General features: G+C 41.5%; 1 protein-coding gene across 2 annotated transcripts in view; it reads left to right on the top strand.

The window, feature by feature from the left end:
- The window catches only part of sema5a (semaphorin 5A), a 195175-nt gene that overhangs the window by 70710 nt on the left and 102392 nt on the right, over positions 1 to 22073 (top strand). For both annotated transcript variants that reach the window (XM_033042966.1, XM_033042975.1), the window contains exons 2-4: positions 6776 to 6992; positions 13925 to 14024; positions 16588 to 16633. In XM_033042966.1, the coding sequence (XP_032898857.1) occupies positions 6839 to 6992; positions 13925 to 14024; positions 16588 to 16633 (300 nt within the window). In that variant the 5' untranslated portion in view covers positions 6776 to 6838. The remainder of the gene's footprint in view (positions 1 to 6775; positions 6993 to 13924; positions 14025 to 16587; positions 16634 to 22073) is intronic.

Here is a 22073-nt window from a genome sequence, read left to right as displayed (position 1 = left end):
CAACGATTCTCAATGCGCAGGCCTTGTACAGAAGGCATTAGTCTATTGTGCATATTTGTAAACGAGCATTCTTTAAAAGCATGATTACCATCATTAACTGGAAGCAGCAGATGTTTAATGGCCATCAATCTGGACAATACATTTTATACTCCACTGCTTTGCATTGAGTGACCTTTGATAAGTCTATGCAATGTATTGCCTGAGGGAAAAGAAATGTTATTCTTGCACGTCACATTTATAATTGATTTGCCAAAATATCTTGCACATCTTGTAGGCTATGTGTGGAAGAGAAGAGGTTTTAGATTTCTTGTGATTTGAAGCAGTACGCAGGTGGCCTGGAGTATTAATACAAATCTGTAGCAATTATCTCTTATCTGTGGGTCAGAGAGAGAGCAGAAATGTTTCTGAGCAATTGTTTGCATTGCTTCATATTCCATCATGTGAGTAGCATTGGAATGGGCCATTTGACTGAAGCAGGTTGCAATGCCCCATGAGGATCTCTTTTTTCTCCTCTTCATCTTACAGTTTAGTATACCGTTTCATTCAGTTCTCTTTCATGGACTGATCCAATTTACCTTCTAATACATGTTTACAGTTTGTTTATAAATCTGCATCCCTACTTTGAGTCATAAAACACAGGCAGAATGGGGGAAGCGGAGTTAATGTCTCGGCTCTGGCCTTTTATGAGGACTAGCTATGATTGGTAATTTCATATTCCCGATCCCTTATCATCCTCATTTTACGTTATTATTGTCAAAGCTATACCTGATCTGATTGTTCTTCCTGCCAAATTGTTATGATATTGAAAAATCATCCTACAGGTTTAATAACATGTTGTATTTTGTTACATTCATCATGTGTGTTAGCTGCACCTCCCAATTTTTTTTATTGACCAAAATATAGTTATTTTTCCTGTTCACATTATTAATGAAAATTGTAACCAGGCATGGTTCCTGGAGAGCAACAATAGTAACCAGGTAAATGGCTGGAGAGCAACATTCAATACCGCTTGCCAGTGTGTACGTTTATTTCTGCTTTGCAGCCAGCTTGCTGTTGGTTCAACTAATTGGAACCTTCCCTCCGTGTTGCAACCCTAGTCATTATTTTCAGTGTCATTGCTTATCAAAAGCCTTGAAGGTATTAGTGTATTATTATCAAGATATGGTAGAGCCAGTGTTATGCAGTGGTTTGGAGAAGTGTAGCGACACGGCAAGAAGAAAAAGATCAAGATAAGGTGATTTTTTTCTTTGCATGCCATTCAGGCTAATCATGTCAAACATCTGTATAATAGGTAGTGCAAATGAGAAAAGAGGCAAAGTACAAAATATAGTATTCCAGTTACTGAGGGGTGCAGGTAAAGAAGTGGATGGGTTACAACACAGTAGTTTGGGAGATCGTGACTATATCCTTGTCATATGAGAGATCCATTCAAGTCTAATAACAGCAGGGAACATGCAGTTCTTGACTCTGGTGGCACATGCATTCTAGCTTGTGTATCTTCTGCCTTATTGGAAAGGGGAGAAATACCAGGATAATGCCTTGATTACGTATGCTACTTGCCCAGGGCAGCTTGAAGTCAATGGGGTGGTGGTGGGGGGGGGGGGGGGGGATGGGGGTGGGTTGGCTGGTTTGTGCGATGGACTGGGCTGCCTTCATAACTCTGCAATTTCTTGTGGTCTTGGACAGAGCAGTAGTAATACCAAACCCGATAAGATGCATCCCAAATATGTACATCCCAAATGTGTACGGTAGAGAGCACATTTTTTGATTGCATCGCAGCCTGGTTTAGCAACTCGAACGCCCAGGAACTAAGGAAATTATGGAGGGTGGTAGCCCGCTCCATCCTAGGATAATTTTTTTAATGAGAACCAGAACAATGGAAAGTGGAAGGGACCAATTTAATATAAATATATGGATATATGTGAAGAAGCAAAAGGACGTCTGAAGCTGTTGGGGGTGACAATTAAAGTAACTAAATGGCTGAAGTGGTATTGACATTAAATAATGGGATAGGCCCTTTATATGATAATGTTAAACAATTTTAGCAAATGTGCAGCTATTGTTTCTTTTCCAGCTTTATGGAAGCAGAAATTACTACTTTTTTTCTGGAGTGATGCAGGAAAATTATCATTTGATGTGTCCCGTACAATCTGACTTCACTTTTTCTTATCGGTCACCCTTATGATGAATTCCCTCCCCCCACATGGTTTCTGCAGCAGGGCCCCATGGTATGGGCTTCTTCTTCTTGTGTACAGCGTGCACAGCCTAAAGTTGCAGGTCAACTTGTTCTATTTGATCCTGTTTGTGCACGTCGGGTTGATTGCATCAGTCGAAATGGGGTGGACCACGTGAAAGGTTGCAATCTCCCACCCCATAGCATGGGCTAATTTTATTGGATAATATTATCCTTAAACCAGCAGGACTGAATTGAGAAATGTGCGAGTAAATCACTTGTTTATCTACTTGGCCTTTCACCTGCACTAAAATGACTTGCACCAACTCTCCACAACCTCTGGATAGCTCCCAGGACTTCTGTTCTTGGGTGAAGGACTTGACTGACTTGAGCCTCTCATTTCTCCCTTCTGTTCCATAACAATTCCCCTGCCTCCCATTTCTATCCATATCCCTACTCTCCCCGGCAAACAATCCCTTCTCCCTATCCCGCGCTTTAGCCCCCATGACAATAAGCTGATCTCTGTTCTTCCCTACCTGCACCCTCTCCCAACTCACAGGCTTCAGGGTTGATTGGTGAGAGAATAACAACCTTGGTGTCAAGGTCAGTAAAACCAAGGAGCCAATTGTGAACTTCAGAAGAAGAAGGCCAAGGATCGACAAATCTGTCTTCATCGATGGGTCAGTGGTGCCAAGAGTCAACAGCTTCAAGTCCCTGGGTGTGCATATCTCCGAAGATCTGAGCTGCACCCAGCTGCACACATTGATATAATCAAAGAAAGCACATCAACACCTCTAATTCCTTTGAAGATTGAGAAGATTCAGTATGTCGACAAATATCCTCTTGAATTTCTACATGTGTACAGTGGAGAGCATATTGACTGTGTACTGCAACTTGTGTAGAACAAAGGAGATGTCAAAAAAAGTGTTGGACATTGCCCAGTCCATTAGGGGTACTAACCCCTCCATCATCAAAAGGGTCTAAAGGAGACGCTGCCTCAAAGGGCACCAGCATCATCAAGAACCCATACCACCCTGGCCACGCTCTCATTTCACTCCTGCCATCAGGAAGAAGGTATACGAGTCTGAAAACCATGACTTCCAGGTTCAGGAACAGCATCTTCCCATCAGGCTATTGAAAAATACGAACACCAACTAAACTCCCAACTGTCTTTGTGGCACCATAGACTTCAGGCTTTGCTTTGTTTTGCACTATATTTAATTTTATCAATTGATTTTTTAAATTTGTTTATTATGTTATCTATTGGATACAATGTGTACAAACCTGTTGTGCTGCTGAAAGTGGGAACTTCATTGTTCCATTTCAGTTTTTATGACAATTAAACACTCGTAACATTCCCAGCCATGTGCTCTTTGGATGTTTTATGAGCTTATAGAGAGGATTGGAGAACGTATACTGCCCAGTGGCATGTATGGCTGCTGAAGGTCTGGCTCGCTTATCTTCATTGATGATACAACTGCTGATGGTAGGAGCATAATGAATTCTGAAGTGTATAGACACATCCTATCTGCTCAAGTTCATGAAATTTCGGTCCTGCAGTCATAAAAGCAAAAAGAAAAAAACATACAATTAACACAATTCCACACAAACATCCATCACAGTAAACCTCCAAACACCTCCTCACTGTGATGGAAGGCAAAAGTCTTATCTCTTCCCTGTTCTCTGTTCTTTATTCTTCTCCCGCAGTCAAGCAGTCAAACTGCTGCATCGAGCTGATCGAGGCTCTTGATGTTGGAGCCCCCGGCGGGCGATGGTATGTCCCGCGGCCGTTTAAGCCGCGCCGGGCGATGTAAGGCCCCGCTCCGGGCCGATTTAAACCCCTCGATTCGGGCGGGTGAGGTTGCCGTTACGGGTGCTCCGAAAAGCGGTCTCCCACCAGGGACCCGCGAGCTCCCGATGTTACCGTCCACAGGGCCTGCAGCTGAAACCTCCGAAGCTCCGAAGTCGGGTCGCAGCCGTGCGCCACCACTGCGCTCCGTTCTCCAAAGTAGGCCAGCTCCGCGATGGTGAGTCTGCAGGCTCTGCGACTGGAGCCCCAGGTCGATTCTGGTTGGAGACCGCCGGCTCCACGATGTTAGGCCCCAACGACAACGGTGACTCGACAGGGAAAAGGTCGCGTCCCCGTTCAGGGAAGAGATTTAAAAGTTTCCCCCACCCCTACCCCCCTGCCCCACCACATATACACAACAAAAAATAAACCAAAGACATAATAATAATAATAATGGATGGGATTTATATAGCGCCTTTCTAATACTCAAGGCGCTTTACATCGCATTATTCATTCACTCCTCAGTCACACTCGGTGGTGGTAAGCTACTTCTGTAGCCACAGCTGCCCTGGGGCAGACTGACGGAAGCGTGGCTGCCAATCTGCGCCTACGGCCCCTCCGACCACCACCAATCACTCACACACATTCACACACATTCACACACAGGCAAAGGTGGGTGAAGTGTCTTGCCCAAGGACACAACGACAGTATGCACTCCTAAACAAGAAGAAAAAAGACAAAAAGAAAAAAGACAGACTGCAGAGAGCCGCAGCTGCTTGGGCCTTATCAATGTCAATGACGGAAACTGATAAAAGTGTCATACTGTAAAAACTGAGTAGAAATGCTTCCTGTGTTAATTGAAATGTGTGTCAAAATTCAATCAGATCCAGGTTGACGGGGACTTGTAGCTGCAGCTGTTGTATCATAAAGGGCAATTATATGCGAACAGGAGCATGAGCTGGATTAATTTTGTCCCAAATATTTGCATTTGTAAGTTTTCCAAGCAGTAATGAAAAAGTGAAAAGTGGCCACAACATTACATTACAGCAAACAAGCGTATCTACAGATGGACTTATATCTGAGGAAAAAAGAATGTTGGTTTCCATATTATTGAGAGGATGGGTGCAATTGTTATTTTTGGAGACAATTTGTTTAAAAAGTATTTTAAATTAGACGGTAGTTTCAAAACTATTGGAGCCATGAAGTCCCAAAGCTCAAAAACGGGTCTTCAGCTGAACTCATCTCTGCTGACCCAGATGCCCCATCCAAGCTAATTCCATTTGCCTGCACCTAGAACATCTTCATCTAAACCTTTTCTATCCATATACCTGACAAGTGTATTTTAAATATTGTTACTGTATGTGCCTCAACTATAGTAGCTTGTTTCATATTTCTAACTGTGTGGAAAAAGATTTAGGAATAATAAAGGCATAGACTATTTTCTAAATGGGGAGAGAATTTGGAAATCAAAGGTGCAAAGGGACTTGGGAGTCCTGGTGCAAGATTCCTAAAAGGTTAATTTGCAGATAGACACAAAAAGCTGGAGTAACTCAGCGGGACAGGCAGCATTTCTGGAGAGAAGGAATGGGTGGCGTTTCAGGTCGAGACCCTTCTTCAGTCTGAAGCATGCCCGCTGTGTTACTCCAGCTTTTTGTGTCTATCTTCGGTTTAAACCAGCATCTGCAGTTCCTTCTTACACAGGTTAATTTGCAGGTTGAATTGGCAGTAAGGAAGGCAAATGCAATGTTAGCAGTCATTTCAAAAGAACTAGAATATAAAAACAGGGATGTGGTTATATAAAGTGCTGGTCAGACTGCATTTGCAGTATTGTGAGCAGTTTTGAGCTGCATATCTGAGGAGCGACGTGCTGGCATTGGAGACTGTTCAGAGGAGGTTTACGAGAATGATCCCAGATGATTGGGTTCATGCATGATGACCATTTGAGGGCTCTGGGCCTGTATTCAATGGAGTTTAGAAGGGATCTCATTGAAACTTACTGAATAGTGAATAGCCTGGATATTTCCACTATTGGGAAAGTCTAGGACCAGAGAGCACAGCCTCAGAATAAAAGGACGTACCTTCAGAAAGGAGATAAGGATGAATTACTTTAGCCAGAGTGTGGTGAATCTTTAGAATTCATTGCCACAGATGGCTGTGGAGGCCAAGCCATTTGGGTATTTTTAAAGCGGAGATTGACAGGATCTTGATTAGAAAGGATGTCAAAGATTATGGGGAGAGGGCAGGAGAATGGGATTGAGAGGAAAAGATAGATCAGTCATGATTGAATTACAGAGCAGACTCAATGGACCAAATGGCTGAATTCTGATCCTGTGACGTATGACCTTTTCCCTCTCATCTGAAACCTGTGCCTTCAGGTTCTTGTTTCCCTATCCTGGAAAAAAAACTCTGTCTATAAGATATCGATCATATATACTCTATAAGATCGCTCCTCAGTTTCTGCACTGAGGAATAAAGTCCTAGCCTGCCCAATTTCTCCATGTCGCTCAGGCCCTTGAGACTTGGCAATATCCTCATAAATCTTTTCTGCACTCCAGCTTAATCAATCTTTCCTATAGCAGGCTAACCAAAACTGAACACAGTATTCCAAGTGCTGCTTTATTAACGTCTTATACAACTGTGATATAATGTCCCAACTTCTGTATTCAATTCCAGACTGAAGATTGGAGGTCATACTGTACTAATGATGCCAAATATAGTTTAATTGTTCCGAATTTGACATTAAACTTTATACATATAAAACTGTTTGTATGCAAAATGATTTGAGTCCGACTATTGTTTACATTTTGTTACAGGGCTATCCAATGCACCCAGGAAAGGAGTAAAGTGAGTTGGGAAAGACCATTGCCAGGCATGCCATGGCTCCAGTCAAGAGCAATTGGTTCTGGACACTTCTGGTTGGCTTTCAGGCTCTCTTTGAGGTGATTGGAGGAGTTTGGAGTGGTGGGCCATCTGCTTCAGTGGATCATCTGGACTGTCAGCGAGCAGAGCACCCTCTTGTAACTCACAGAGGTGAGTGCACAATGCAATGAAAGGGAGATGAATGATAAATACTGTTTTACTGAAGTGGTTCTTTTCATGTCTGCCGTCTACCCTTTGCTCGTTGTCGACCTTAAAGAATTGTAGGGAAAGAGACTATCATTTAAGACGTCCGAGCAGTAGCTCTCTGAATATGAGCTCCAAACAGGAATTGTCACAGAAAAATGGCCGGGGTTGAATTTCTGGGCCATCTTCTCTCTATTCATTTGACAATTCTACTTCACCCTGATGGCTCCAGTAGATGGTGTTACACAGGATGCCTTTGTTGTAAAGTTCTCTTGTAAAGCCCAGGCTTCAGAACCAAGGCAGAGTTAGGGGATTTGGATGGTTTGTGACCTAAGGCCAATAGGGATCCTTGTTGTTTGAATGTGAGCTGTGGAAAGGTAAAGATCAAGTTTGGTACATTTGTGTTTTGGGTAAATAGAATGATTAACGTCTGTGGCTTTGGTTGGGTATTGGCGAGATGAGGAATGGAAAAGTATTGGTACACATGCTAGGTTTGTGTGGAGATAGGAAAATGGATTGGGGCCAATGATGTGGTTGGGTGGAGATAGGGAGGAGGATCAAGGCCTGTGATGAGGCTGGGAAAGCCCTGAGTATGCCGTTGACTTTTCTGAGTGGTTAGAAAACCTGGGAACAGTAGTTTAGTTTAGTTTAGAAATACAGCATGGAAACAGGCCCTTCGGCCCACTGAATCTGCACTGACCAGTAATCCCCGCACATTAACACTACCCTACATACACTAGGGACAATTTTGCATTTACACCAAACCAATTATCCTACAAACTTGTACGTCATTGGAGTGTGGGAGGAAACCGAAGATCTCTGAGAAAACCCATGCAGGTCACGGGGAGAACGTACGAACTCCATACAGACAAGCACCCGTAGTCAGGATCGAACTCGGGCCTCTGGTGCTGTAAGGCAGTAGCTCTACCGCTAAGCCTGTTTGTAAAAGAAAATGTTCTTTCACATACCATGCAATTGAACTTCTCCACAATGCACTAAAGTTCCCATATCACATGAACATCTCTGAAACAAGAAATACTTCTCCTTTTCCATTTATTTTTTGCAGTAAGATTGCCAATCTGTGTCATAGAAACATAGAAAATAGGTGCAGGAGTAGGCCATTTGGCCCTTCGAGCCAGCACTGCCATTCAAATGATCATGGCTGATCATCCAAAATCAGTACCCCGTTCCGGCTTTTCCCCCCATATCCCTTGATGCCCTTAGCCCTAAGAGCTAAATCTAAATTAATGTTTTGAACTGTGGGCCTACAGCCACTCCAAAGCTCTCCAAATATTTAATTTACTCTGAAATGAATGAAAAGGCACATGGTAGCAGTTCATTATGTAGGAGACAGATGGAGAGAATTGTCCCATAATTAAAATGTTCTTGTACGGTTCACTTTTAGCTAAATTCTATATTTAATGTGCTTCCTTGGAAATGCCACATGTGAAATTCTGAGAGAATGGATGAAATGTTCAAGGACACTTGTCCCAGTTCCAGTTGTGTGAACAAAATTTAATTTACAGATTTTATTTCTATTCTTTGTCTTTTTCACTCCCCTTTTCGTTCTCTTCCTTTGCTAAGCTATGTTGATGATTAACCCTCCAATTCTGAAATTAAAAATTCCTTCCTGGGAAGTAAAACCCGTCTTGTTTTGAGTATTGGATTGATCAGGTTTGTATTCTCCTTACTATTGAAGAATATAATGGGTGATCCAATTGAAGTGTTCAATTAAGCGATTTAGTAGGTGATAGACGACGCCCGCTTCATCTGAGGAAGATACCGAAAGCAACAAGGTACAATCCTAAAAGAGAGGCATTCTCTCATGAATTCAACCTGGTGGCTATTCTTGAAGTCAGTTGAGAGTCAAATCTGAGGCCGAGAGATTTTAGTTAAGCAAGAGTAGATTTCAGTTAAGTCATTGATCTGATTGGTGCTATGACTGAATAATGGAGAAGACTGCTCCTGTACCTACCTGCCATTTGTGACTCCTTGCTCAACACTTCAGCATTGGTCAACCTCTGATGACTCCTCCTTCACCAACCCAGGACACTCTCCTCTTACTCATCCAACCCTTGGTGGCTGTGCCTTATTAACTATTGCTCTGTTGTTCTGTTACTACAGTGTGCCATTGCTTTGAGAAATATCTTTCTCTTTACATTTCTGTGAAGCCCCTTGGGTCATTTTCTTCTGTTAGGAAAGGACCTCAGATTTAAAAAAAAAAAAATTTTTAATATCCAATTCCATTATTTCATTTTATTGTTTTTCTCTCTTTGATTATAAAGTTTGGATAAAGAACAAAAAGTTCAATTGTGGTATTGTTAAGAGACCATTATTGAATTTCCATGTGTGACCCTGTGCTCTGAAGAAGGGTTTCGGCCCAAAACGTTGCCTATTTCCTTCGCTCCATAGATGCTGCTGCACCCGCTGAGTTTCTCCAGCATTTTGTGTACCTTCGATTTTCCAGCATCTGCAGTTCCTTCTTGAACACTGTTCCTGATATTGTCTGGTTCAGCATGGTTTTCTCAAGATTCCCATTGCTGTTGGCATTTAGCCCTACACCTGTGGTTGGGCAGCCAAATCTTAAAGGAATATACCACAACAGATAAAGCACTCTGACAGTTGGCATAGGGCAGTACTACTAAATTAATGGATGTTCATAAGTAATCGGAGCAGAATTAGGCAACACAGCCCATCGGGTCTACTCCGCCATTCAATCCTGGCTGATCTATCTTTCCCTCTCAATCCCATTCTCCTGCCTTCTCCCCATAACGTATGCTAATCAAGAATGTGCCAATCTCCGTTTTACAATATTTTAACCGAAGCCAATTAACCTACAAGAATGTGTCCATTGACTTGGTCTCCGCAGCCGTCTTTGGCAATGAATTCCACAGATTCACCACGTTCTGACTAAAGAAATTCCTCCTATCTTTCTAAAGATACATCCTTTTATTTTGAGGCTGTACCCTCTGTCCTGGACTCTCCCGCTAATGGGAACATCCTCTCCACATATCCTCTATACAGGCCTTTCAATTTTGGTAACTTTCATTGAGGACCCCCCTCATCCTTCTAAACACCAGTGAGTACCGGCCCAAAGTCCTCAAACGCTTATCATGCATTAAGCCAATCATCCTCTGGATTGTAATTGCTTATGGACCCTTTCCAACGCCAGCACTTCCCTCTTCTGAAATAGGGCCCAAAACTGCTCACAATACTCCAAATGTCCTCTGACCAGTGCCCTTTTAAGCCTCAGCATTACATTCCTGTTTTTATATTCTAAGGCTCTCAAAATAAATGCTAACATTGTATTTGCTGCCTTTACTATTGATTCAACTTGCAAATTAACCTTTTGGGAATCATGCATCTGCACTCCCACGTCCCTTTGCGCCTCCGATTTCTGAATCTTCTCCCGATTTAGAAAATAGTCTACACCTCTATTCCTGCAACCAAACTGCATGACTGTATACTTTATTGTGCTGTGTTTCATCTGCCACTTCTTTTCCCATTCTCCCAACCTGTCCAAGTCCTTCCACAAACTCCCTGCTTCCAACAGATGTGTCAGGCAAAATCTTCCCTTCACAACAACATGCTGACTGGCCTATTTTATCACATTGCAATGGCGGTAGGTGGCTGATGCAATGCTTCCAGAGTCAAAAGGGATCTGGACAGGTTGTGAAGAACGGTGCTCTCGGGCTCTCCTAGTGTACAGCCAAGTGTATTCCAGATGTTTACCCGAGGGCTCTTTTTTTTTCTTCTTTTTTTCTTTTCTTTTTTTTTTAATATAAATTTAATCAATTATTAAAAAATAATATTACACTACAATAAAACAAGCCAGAACCCACCACCATAATACAATACAAACATGTAATAAACTACTATACAACTATGATACAATCCTTATTGAGGATACATTCAACACCCTGCGGAGCCCAGCGGTCCCGGACCCAAGGGCTCTTTGTAAGGCTCTGAGTGCAATTTCTGAATGTTTGCATTTTTGGGAAGCCTGCAGTTCAGTAAAGTGGTTGAAGTTTTCTTTCCTTATATAAGGAGCTTGAGTGGCCTCTATAACACAGCAGCAAACAGCAAACTGAGGTTTGAGATCAGCAGCAGCCAGGAGGAATGCAGACGTTTGGATGCTAAGAAAGACCAAGGGATTTTCCATATTAAGCCAGTTTTGAAGTCGCAGATGGCCATTGATGTAATTGATCAACACTCAGATAGTTTGAGAGTTATCCCTATAAATAGAATGGTTTTGAGGGAATGGAGTCATAAAACCTGAAATATAATGGAAAATGCAGGAAATGTTCAGCAGGTCAAGCTATATTTGTGGAGTGAGAAATAGTTAATATTTCAAGTCATGACGAGCAATATTGCAAGGTAAACATTTTACAGACAATCCATCAATGCAACAGAGGCTTGATAGTGCCAAATTATTCACTACAATCCAGTCCAGTCCAGTCTGATCTGACCAAAAATGACTTTCAGCAGAGGTCACAGAACAGATCAGGAAAGAAAATGCTGAATTTCATTCCCCTTTCACCCCACACGTCCCTTCAAGCCAGAGTTGGCAAGAGAAGTTTATTTCTTCAGCAGGATCAATAATCCGAGTGAATATAATTGATTTGAACCTCAGACCCTTGAGCGTTGTTTCAGGACTTCACTACCCAGCTAATTTACCTATGACACAAGCAGAGCATTTGGGCTGAGTACTTCTCAAAAAACGAAGCAATTTACTTGCATCTTATAAAATAGGGTTAACATCTTTCATTTGAACATTCTTTTATAACAAATATACTGTGAATTCCTCATTTGTCATATTTTGTGTCAAATAATTATGGGTCACTTCAATACCTTAAACAATTAGTTTTATTCTCCTGGGTAGACAAAAGTGCTGGAGAAACTCAGCAGATGAGGCAGCATCTATGGAGCGAAGGAAATAGGCAACGTTTCGGCCCTTCTTCAGACCCGACCCGAAACGTTGCCTATTTCCTTCGCTCCATAGATGCTGCCTCAACTGCTGAGTTTCTCCAGCATTTTTGTCTACCTTCGATTTTCCAGCATCTGCAGTTCCTTCTTAAACAAAAAAAGTTTTATTTTGGTAAGTTGTAGAGTAGGTTAAGGAAGCAACTGAGTCCTTGATTTCTGCCCATTTATCTGATCACAACTGGGGCAACATTAGTGACATTAAGGTGTAGACACAAGGAACTGCAGAGGCTAGATAACAAAAAAAGTCACAAAGTGCTGGATTAACTCGGCGGGTCAGGCAGCACCTGTGGACAACATGGAAAGGTGACGTTTTGGATCAGGGTTGTTATTAAGACATTAATTCAATTTTAGTGTTACTGTGAATAAAAATAATATAGCAAATCAGATATTGTTGCTTTTAATTTTCATTGTTGAATGCACCTGAAGTGTGGGTGGACAGTCGCTGAAAAGGCGCGTTAGTTGGACAAGCCCTTTTAGATCCTGCAAAAGTAGCCCTTTTAATGTTATGTTCATGTCAACTGAATGAAGTATCTAGGGTTAGTGTGCTCTCTGAATGACTGGTTTCTGCTGTGAAGATCATGCACTAAAGTTTTAGAGTAGCTTTGCCTTTTGTTTTATTAACTTGATCCTGTCAGCCAGATCCCCATGGTTGAAAGATTGATGGAAGCTTGATCAAGTTCCCTTTTTTCCTCTTTCTTTGAACAGCAAACACTTAAAGTTCTTCCAATATCTCACTTTTTAAAAACTACTCTTCTGATATATCCTGTATTCAATTATGATACTACTTTTCCAGTTTTTGAGAAAATATATGAACATTTTTACTCTTTCCAGTGTTAGACCTGCCCAGGAAATGTGTAATTGGATAGTTTTTTTTATTGCATTTGAAGTAAGTTTAATTTGCGCAAAAGCAGTACAATCTCAAAATAAGATTATTTTGGCTGTGAAGCATGTCGGGGCAACTGGTCCCCAAAGCCTTTGAGGCACCAGCAGATGCTGAATCCTCTCCCTGTCCTACAACTAGGCAGGTGGGATAGATAGTCGTCATACTGCTGGGACATGTAAGTAGCTATTTCATAAGTCATAGGAGCAGAATTAGGCTATTCAGCCCATCGAATCTAATCTGCCATGGCTGATAAATCTTTTCCTCTCAATCACATTCTCTTGTCTTCTCCCCATAACCATTGACACCCTTACTAATCAAGAATCTGTCCACCTCTGCTTTAAAAACACCCCATGACTTGGCCTCCATAGCCATCTGTGGTAATGAATTCCTCAGATTTACCACCCTTCTACTTTCGCCAGGCCCAAGAGAAACCTAAGAGGTTCCACTCCTTTACGCACTGGACACTCAGGAACCCAGGCCTGGGCCTGAAGTGCAACTAATAACATCAAAAAGATAGTGAAAATATGAAAAAGCTGCCAAAAAGAGGGGGGAAGAAAATAAGATTTTGAGAGTGATTACAAACTGATGAGACTCAGGAAAAAAAAACACCTAACTGTGTCAGTTTTTTGGAAAGCTGATGCTGCCTGACCTGCTAAGTTATTCCAGCACTTTGTGTAGTTTTGTGTATTAACCAGCATCTGCAGTTCATTGTTTCTTAATCTGGAAGTTTTCTTTTATCTATTCCACTGTGCTTTAATTTAGTCCCGAGGGGCTTCTTGGAGGTGGCACTTGGGTGATAATGTTGCTGTCATTCTGTCAAGACAAATGCCTCCGTGACAGATTGAAGTAAACTGACGGCATAATTCTGACACATTTAATGATGAGGTGTGTTTTGCAAGGGCCTATATGTCAGATTTAGTTAATCCAGCTCACTGCATTCCAATTACAGATATTGACACAAGTCTATTGATCACTACCTATGAAATTTGTTACTAGCCAGGTTACAGGTTTTTCTACTCTTTTTTCTTAGACATTGCGCCTTGGCTACACACATTTAAAGCTGCAAATGTAATAGACTACTCTCAGATTACCTTTGACCCCACTCAAAAAGAGCTAATCGTCGGTGCAAAGTAAGGAACATTTCTCTTTCCTATTTATATGTGGCCCTTGATGTTTTTTGGAAGTTGTGATTTTTATATGCATTGCAATGTTCCAACTTGAATGACTACTTCTTTCAATCACCAGTATAATCAGTTTTGCCTTATTTACTTGACTGCTCTCGTCTACTCTGTTCAGTCTTGATTACCTTTTAAGATGTTGTAAAAAAGGATGATCTGCGCTGTAAAAGGTTTGGAATTGATTTTTCTTCTTTGGAGAATCCATTGCTGTTTAAAAGTAATTTTCCACTAATGGCATCAAGTCTCTTAAATGGAAGATATAATATAACAACCTGACGGGCCTTGCTGTGCATTAATTTGCCTGCAGACATGTGCTCACGCACATTCTTGATATATAGTTTATTATGCAAACAACTTGGAGGATTTGTACAACTTTGGGAGCAGCCTTAAGACATGTTCCAAATTGCCCAAAGCTGCTAATGTCAATTCATGCCTGTTTGTTCTCTGACTAATTGCCTCACAAAATGACGAAGGGTTCGCACCCAAAACATTACCTCTCCAGCCTGAAGAACAATTTCAATCCCAAACACCATCCATCCATTCCCTCCACAGATGCTGCCTGACCCACTGAGTTGCTCCAGCGTTTTGTGTTTTACTTCACAATATGTCATGCTGCAAACGCCCATTTTAGCAGCAGTATTGGTCAAAACTTTAAAGGACACAATGTCTTTCCAAAATTATTTGTAAAAATTGTGTAACCATAAAATGTTTTATTAGATTTTCTGCAACATTATTAACATTGTAATGCAGGATCCATAATTACATTACACAAAAAACATTATGAAGAATATATTAATTAAAGTTACATAAAGGCAGAGTTCCGTGACATATAATTTATATATTTCAGTTTTGTGCAGCTGCTTCAATCCAATGTCAAATAATTAAGAGATGATGTGAATGAGGCTTAAAACAATCAAACATCCAATGAAGCTGGCACCATAGAGGCCTGAGGATTGTAACATCAAAGCCTCTGTAAAATAATGTTGGTCCTTCTCTCATTGTGCAACTGGCAAAGGACTGCCCATCTGATGCCTTGAGGGAAAATTAGGAGCAGGGGCATAGGTAGGTCATTGGGGATGGTCCCCAAGTGTCAGGAACATTAGAAAAATGGCCTTTTGTGACTGGGATGCTCTGGATCACAGGTGAGTAGGTGGGAGAGGGCATGAATTGGGGCTGGATGAAAGTTTTTGTGGCTGGAGAAAGATCCTTGCTTTCCCCCAAATGCACAAGGAGAGCACAATTTTAAATATATTATTAAATTATTTGCTTGTTTATGATGGACCAATTGGATTTCTATTATGGACTGTTTTTAAAACAAAATAAATTGTGTATGTGAAGGATTCAGACTGTCTTCTACAATGGTTCCTTGGTACCGTCCTCCTGCCTATTGTGATGTTTTTGACATTGAGCAATAGAAATTGTATTGTGGAGTGGGACACAAAACATAGAACAGTGCAGCACAGGAACTGGCCCTTCGGCCCATGCTGAATATGATGCATACTTAAATTAATCCATTGCATATGATCCATATCCCTCCATTTCCTGCATATGCCTATCTAAAATCTCTTGAATCTCACTATTATATCACCACCACCCCATGCCGAGCATTCCAGGCACCTACCACCCTTTTCTCCCTCTAAAGCCAAGCCCCCTAATTTTTGACATTTCCATCCTAGTGAAAATTTTCTTACGGTCTATCCGAGCTTCACTGATCCATTAGCTTCCGAGGCACCAGAGAAAACTGTCCAATTTGTCCAACATTGCTTTACAACTTTTATCTTCTGCCCAACAGGCAGCATTCTGGTAAACCTCTTCTGCACCCTCACCAAAGCCTCCACATCCTTGCTGTAATGGTGCTAGATCTGCACACAGTCCTCCAAATGCGGCTTAATCAAAATATTATAAAGAATGGATAGTAACATAATGAAATGTGTAAACACGGACTCCAAAACTGAAAGTTTATAATTGCGATAAGAAGCTCGAAAAATTAGATTCATTTAATTTACAGGCTTTCCCCAGAGGCTACGACAGGATTCTGCACCTGAGAACAGTTTGTAATGAGAACAGTTCATAACTTGAACAGTGTGCAAGTCAGAAAGGCAACATATTTCAATTACATTATAGTTTAACCATGTCATTTAACTCACCCTTTCAGATTTCTATGCAAGCTATAATGATATTGTACATGTAGATTTTCCACCCGGAAGGAGATGCCTACAGTTTCCCAGTAGCAGGCAAACCCATCCTGCCAGTCTCCCAAATGGATGTTCATATGGACATAAGCCGGACAAGGGTGTAATTGTACACAATGTGCTAATGATAGAAGCAACTTGGTGTAAAATTATGATTGTGCTTTAATGTTCAACTATTGGGGACTTCTTTGTAACCCTTGCTTATGGTGCCTGCAACATATTTCTTTGGAGCTGGTATAAATTGGCATCTGTGTTGTAGAAAATGTTTTAATCACATTGGACTTCATAAGGGGTTAGAGTCACATAAATTATTTTTCTTTCAGGAATGACCTCTTCAGACTAAAACAGGAGGATCTGACTTTAATCCAGGTGAGTGAAGTCATTTTCTACTTGTTCCAACAAAAATGACTTTTTTTGCTGTGAAAGTAAATCGATATCCGGCATTATAAACCAATTTTCAAGAGTTTCAAAGATTAGCATCTGCTTCCTGATTCTGATTTCCAAAAGTATTGCTTACATTGCCATATTACTTCAAATAGGTTAGGATCGCAATGTTTGTTTAACATGGATTTTGTATCTTAAGTACGGCTTTTCTAACTTAAGTACGGCTTTTCTGTCTTGTTGCTGTGAGACAAATTTGCCATAAAGAGATTGTGCTATCTTTATGTTTGGTAGAAACTGTGTGAATGATCTCAATTGCATTTAATTGTGTCAGAACAAAGGGGAGGTAGTAGCCTATACAGACCCATGAGCCTACTCCATGATTCAATAAGATTTGTAGTCATACAGAGATACAGCAGAGAAGCAAGCCATTTGGCCCATCCGTTGCAGGCTATCAACCACCAATTTTGTCCGATTTGACATTGGCTCCAATTTTTCTGTCAGTTTGTCCATTCATTCTTGATTCCACTTTGGACCAAAAAATCTGTCTTGGCCTTGAATGCATTTAATGGTTTGGTCTCTACACCTCTCAGGGGTAGAGGATTTCAAGATTATTGGTCTTCTTTTTAAAAAAAAATAATTCCTCATCACTGCCATGGAATAAATTAGCATGGCTTTAGTATTTTCAATTGCAATAGCAATGCTATTTTTCTATCCATGTTTTCATGATTTTAAGTATTTGTGACTTAAGCAGTTGTGCTGCATCAGCAACAATGTTTATCGTGGTTAATGGGAAGGAAGCACCTATCCAATAGGCTGCAGGGTTTATTCCCCATTCATTCCTTTACTAAGGTCAGCCAGTACAGACAGAATTGCAGAAAGTAATCATTCCAATCCAATGGTTGCATTATATACACCATTATTATGTAGTAATATATCATTATTATATCAATTGCCACCTTGATGAAAGCATTTATTTAAAAAATGAAGGAAAATACACTAAATTTCTTTTTTTCCCCCCCTCATGACCACAAACCAGAATGATGTACATGAAGAAAATATGTTTTTGGGATGAGTGAACACAAACCAAATTAAACTTGGGACCATTCTTGTATGTATGACTGAATACAACAAAATATAAAACACTCGTAGGCAAAAAAAGTAGACAAATGCTCATTTCCTACAAACAAAGCCAGCAAGGAATTCAATTTGTAACATGTGGTGTTGTTTAATAGAGCTTGTTTTATTTCACGATATCTATTTCTTTTTTTTAGCTCACATAAATCAATATTTGACACTGGAATAATTTTCCATGGGTGACTTATTGCACAAAAGCTCAGTTATTTTATTTCAACTTAACAACTATGGAATTCTTAAAAGTCCCGAGATGAATAGTTAAAGGAGCAGGAGAATGGAACTTTGGTGATTCTGAGGAAGTCACTGAAAGGAAAGCACCGCCAGGTATTCTGTTTACTTCTGCACCCACCACTGCTTCTGACACAAGACCAGTTGATTGCTGATATCCAAACTCGCCATCAAATGTATGAATGAATCAGAACCAGACTGATAGTAAGAGTTTTGTATCAGCTGTATACTCATTTACTTTCGGGGATTCGATGGGATGTGAAGAGAAACACAAAAAGGTGGAGGTGCTCAGCGGGTCAGGCAGCATCAATGGAGAAAAGGAATAGATGACATTTTACTGTCTAAATCATTCTTCAGTCTGAGGTTCAGGGGAAGGGGAAACGAGAGATATAGAAGGTAAATAGAACAAATGAATGAAAGATATGCAAAAAGCAATGATGATCAAGGAAAGGGGAGCCCATTGGTCCATTGTTGGCTGTGGGTTGGGTGATAACATATTATACAGACAGTGAAACTCACCAGGACGAGAGTGAAACTAGTATGACAACTAGGGTGGGGGAGGGATGGAGAGAGAGGGGATGCAAGGGTTACTTGAAGTTAGAGAAATCAATATTCATACCACTCTTCTTCTTGTTGCGTATGGCGTGCACAGCATAAAGTTGTCAGACAACTTGTTCTGTTTGATCTTCTGTTTGTGCACGCCAGGTTGATAGCATTCGTCGAAACAGGGTGGACCACGTGAATGTTGCAATCTCCCACCTTCATAACACTGCCGTAAGCTGCCCAAGCAAAATATAAGGCGCTGTTTCTCCAATTTGCATTTGGTCTTACTCTTACAATGGAGGAGGCCCGGGACATAAAGGTCAGTATAGGAATGGGAAGGGGAATTAAAGTGTTTGGCAACTGGGAAATTGTGTAGGCCACGGCGGACTGAACAAAGGTGTTCAGTGAAATGATCGCCCAGCCTGCACTTGCTCTTGCTGATATATAGGAGTCCACACCTGGAACAGTGAACACTATAGATGATGTTGGAGGTGTAAGTGAACCTCTGCCTCACCTGAACGGGCTGTTGGGGTCCCTGGACAGAAAAATAGTATGTGAGGTCACTGCATTCAAGCAAACCTTCAAAACAATCTGGATCTTGAAAGGTGAGTTTAACTTTGTCATGCCAGCAAGAACAGAGCAGTTAAAATCATTATATTGCCATTTTAGTTGTTTTATTGTCCTCACTGGCTGAGGTAAGAGATTCCCGAGTTGGGAAAAGTGGTGTCCAGAAATAAATTAGGGCCTCAAGATCATTTAAATACAGAAGCAGCAAAATCCTACAGTGCTGAACTTTACAGCAGAGCTGAGCCACATTGTTCTCCAAGAATCAGGAAAGTAATAATTAAAAGAATAGATAATTAGATTCCAGAATGTGTGCCAAAGCACCCTTGGAATTGCCAGGAATGTTAGCTTCATTCTTATTAAGGCAATAATATTAAAGCTTCATTCTTATTAAGGCAATTTTGAGATCCCTCTTGCTCTGCCTCTCCAAAGAAGGGTCGCTTATCACTGATGTTTTATTCTCATGTGCACCTTCAGTTTCAGTTTTAGTTTATTGTCACGTGTACCAAGGTACAGTGAAAAGCTTTTGTTGTGGAAATACAATATATGATTACAATCGAGCCATTCACAGTCTGATCAAAGATAGTCTGAGGATCACTAATGAGGTAGACAGTTGTTCAGGAATGCTCTCCAGTTGTGGTAGGATGGTTCAGATGCCTGATGCCTGTGAAGCAACTATCCCTAAATTTGGAGGTGTTCGTTTTCACACTTCTATACCTTTTTCCCAATGGGAGAGGGGAGAAGAGGGATTGGCCAAGGTGCGACGTCTTGATTCTGCTGTTGGCCTTGCTGAGGGAGGAGGAAGAGGAGTAAGAAGAAATGTGTAAGAAAAAGCTGCAGATGCTGGTTTAAACCGAAAATAGACAAACAACTGTGGTCTCAACAAGCAGCAGATGAGCTTGGTAGAGAATAGTAGGTGAAGGTAGTGTGATTGGGTGAAGCTATTGATGATACACCATTACCCAACTTGGCATGTGTTTCTGGGAATGAGAGTGCTGAATGAATCTGCTCATTGGTCATTTTGTACTCTCTTGGCATTGGCCCAGTGTCAATGAGGTAATGTCCTGTCATTTGTTGGGCAAAGTTGTATGACAAGGCTGCATTTGCAAATTGGTAAGTCTTTGTTGTTCTTCACTAATTTTCACTTGAATTGAATGGCTTGCTGGAGTTTAACTATGTTGTGGGCCTGGCATCACACATGGGCCAGAACCCGATGGGGACTGAAAATGGGGATTGAGGGGAGGGGAGGGGAGGAGGAGGGGTGGGGGGGGGGGGGGGGGGAAGAGGAGAGGAGGAGTGGGGAGAGGAGGAGTGGGGAGAGGAGGAGTGGGGAGAGGAGGAGTGGGGAGAGGAGGAGTGGGGAGAGGAGGAATGGGGAGAGGAGTGGGGAGGAGTGGGGTCAGTCTCAGATGAGTGCCCACTGCTGGGTGTGGATGTAGTGGGATGAATGACTCTGACTGTAACTCCATGATCCTGTCATCTGGATTGTAAAGCCCCTGTCCCACTTACGTGTCCTAGGCACGCTAATTACGCGACCTCGTGGTCGCGTTGAGGCGTGACGGTCCCGCGAGAGTCACGCGTGTCATCATGCGCCCGCACAGCTGTCTGGAGTGCGTGATGTCATTTGAAGACGGACACAAAATGCTGGAGTAACTCAGCGAGACCGGCTGTATCTCTGGCGAGAAGGAATGGGTGATGTTTCGGATCGAGACCCTTCTTCAGTCTGAAAGAAGGGTCTTGACCCAAAACGTCATCCATTCCTTCTCTCCAGTGATGCTGCCGGTCCAGCTGAGTTACTCCAGCATTTTGTGTCTATCTTCAATTTTCTTGGCCCCACTCTGGGAGTAGGAGTGGGGGCCGATACGGACCGCAACGGCCGTGAGCCCCAGGCTGAGTTCAACGATCGTTTGCCTGCTTCTGCTGCTGTTGGAGGTGAAACGTTGTGTCGCGCCAGGGTCTTGGGCCTGTCCCACTTTGGCCGTCAGTTACGCGACAGGCCGGTGGTGCGCGAAGATTTTGTTCGCTACAAAATTTCGGAGCGCCGCACGATACTGCGCACAACTCCATACCCCTCCGCGCTTCTCAGTGGGACTGGCCCCGCGCGGCCACACGTTGCCCGTGCTCCTCAACGCGATGACGAGGTCGCGTAATTTCTGTACCAAGGACACGTAAGTGGGACAGGGCCTTAAGCATAAGCTTCCATTTAAAAATCAGGTAACTATAATGTAGTTTAAAAGCAAAATCAAATATTACCATAATTAATTTACATTATTCCTTAAATAATAAATGCAACTCCCTCTGTTTCCATTGTTATGTTTTCTCATTTTAAACAAGTGGTGGAGAGGAAAAATCTAGGGAAAATACTTCTGATTTAAAGCAATATGTTTTTACAAATAATGCATAATTATTCCTTAAATATTGATCTAGTTATCCAAACTGCTTCAGCTTTAGTGCTGATAACGGGCCAATCATCAGTTGTCAATATTTGGTGAGCAAAATATGTCCAGTATATTGATTATTCTTAAATGCCCTCTGAAAGGGCATAGCTAGTTGCTCAGTTCAAAGGTAGTTAGGAATGGGCAAAAAATGCGGCCTTGCCAACGATATGCAATTTCCACAAATTAATTAAATCTGATAGGCAGTTGGTGTACTATTTTCAGAGGGTTTTGGAAGGTTTAATATTTGCTCGAATCAAAGTTGTGACCCAAGAACTGTTTACTCACTTGAGTTGTTGGTAGAGAGATTTACATGAAAAATTAAGTTAAATTCTATTCTTGGAGTGGGATTATCATTGTGCTGTGTGATATTAATAGTGTAAACAAATGTTTATAGAGTGAGCCTATAACATGCTGAGAAGATTGAAATTGAAATGAATTACTATTTCTATTTAGCAATTATTTATGTTGCATTTTGGATGCTGCTACAACAAAACTAACAAGTCTTTCCTATAGGGACA

The sequence above is a fragment of the Amblyraja radiata genome, chromosome 2, assembly GCF_010909765.2.
Source record: "Amblyraja radiata isolate CabotCenter1 chromosome 2, sAmbRad1.1.pri, whole genome shotgun sequence".
NCBI classification, from domain to species: Eukaryota; Metazoa; Chordata; class Chondrichthyes; order Rajiformes; family Rajidae; genus Amblyraja; species Amblyraja radiata.
The sequence above is the reverse complement of the archived record's forward strand: the minus strand, read 5'-3'. Positions and strand labels throughout refer to the sequence as shown.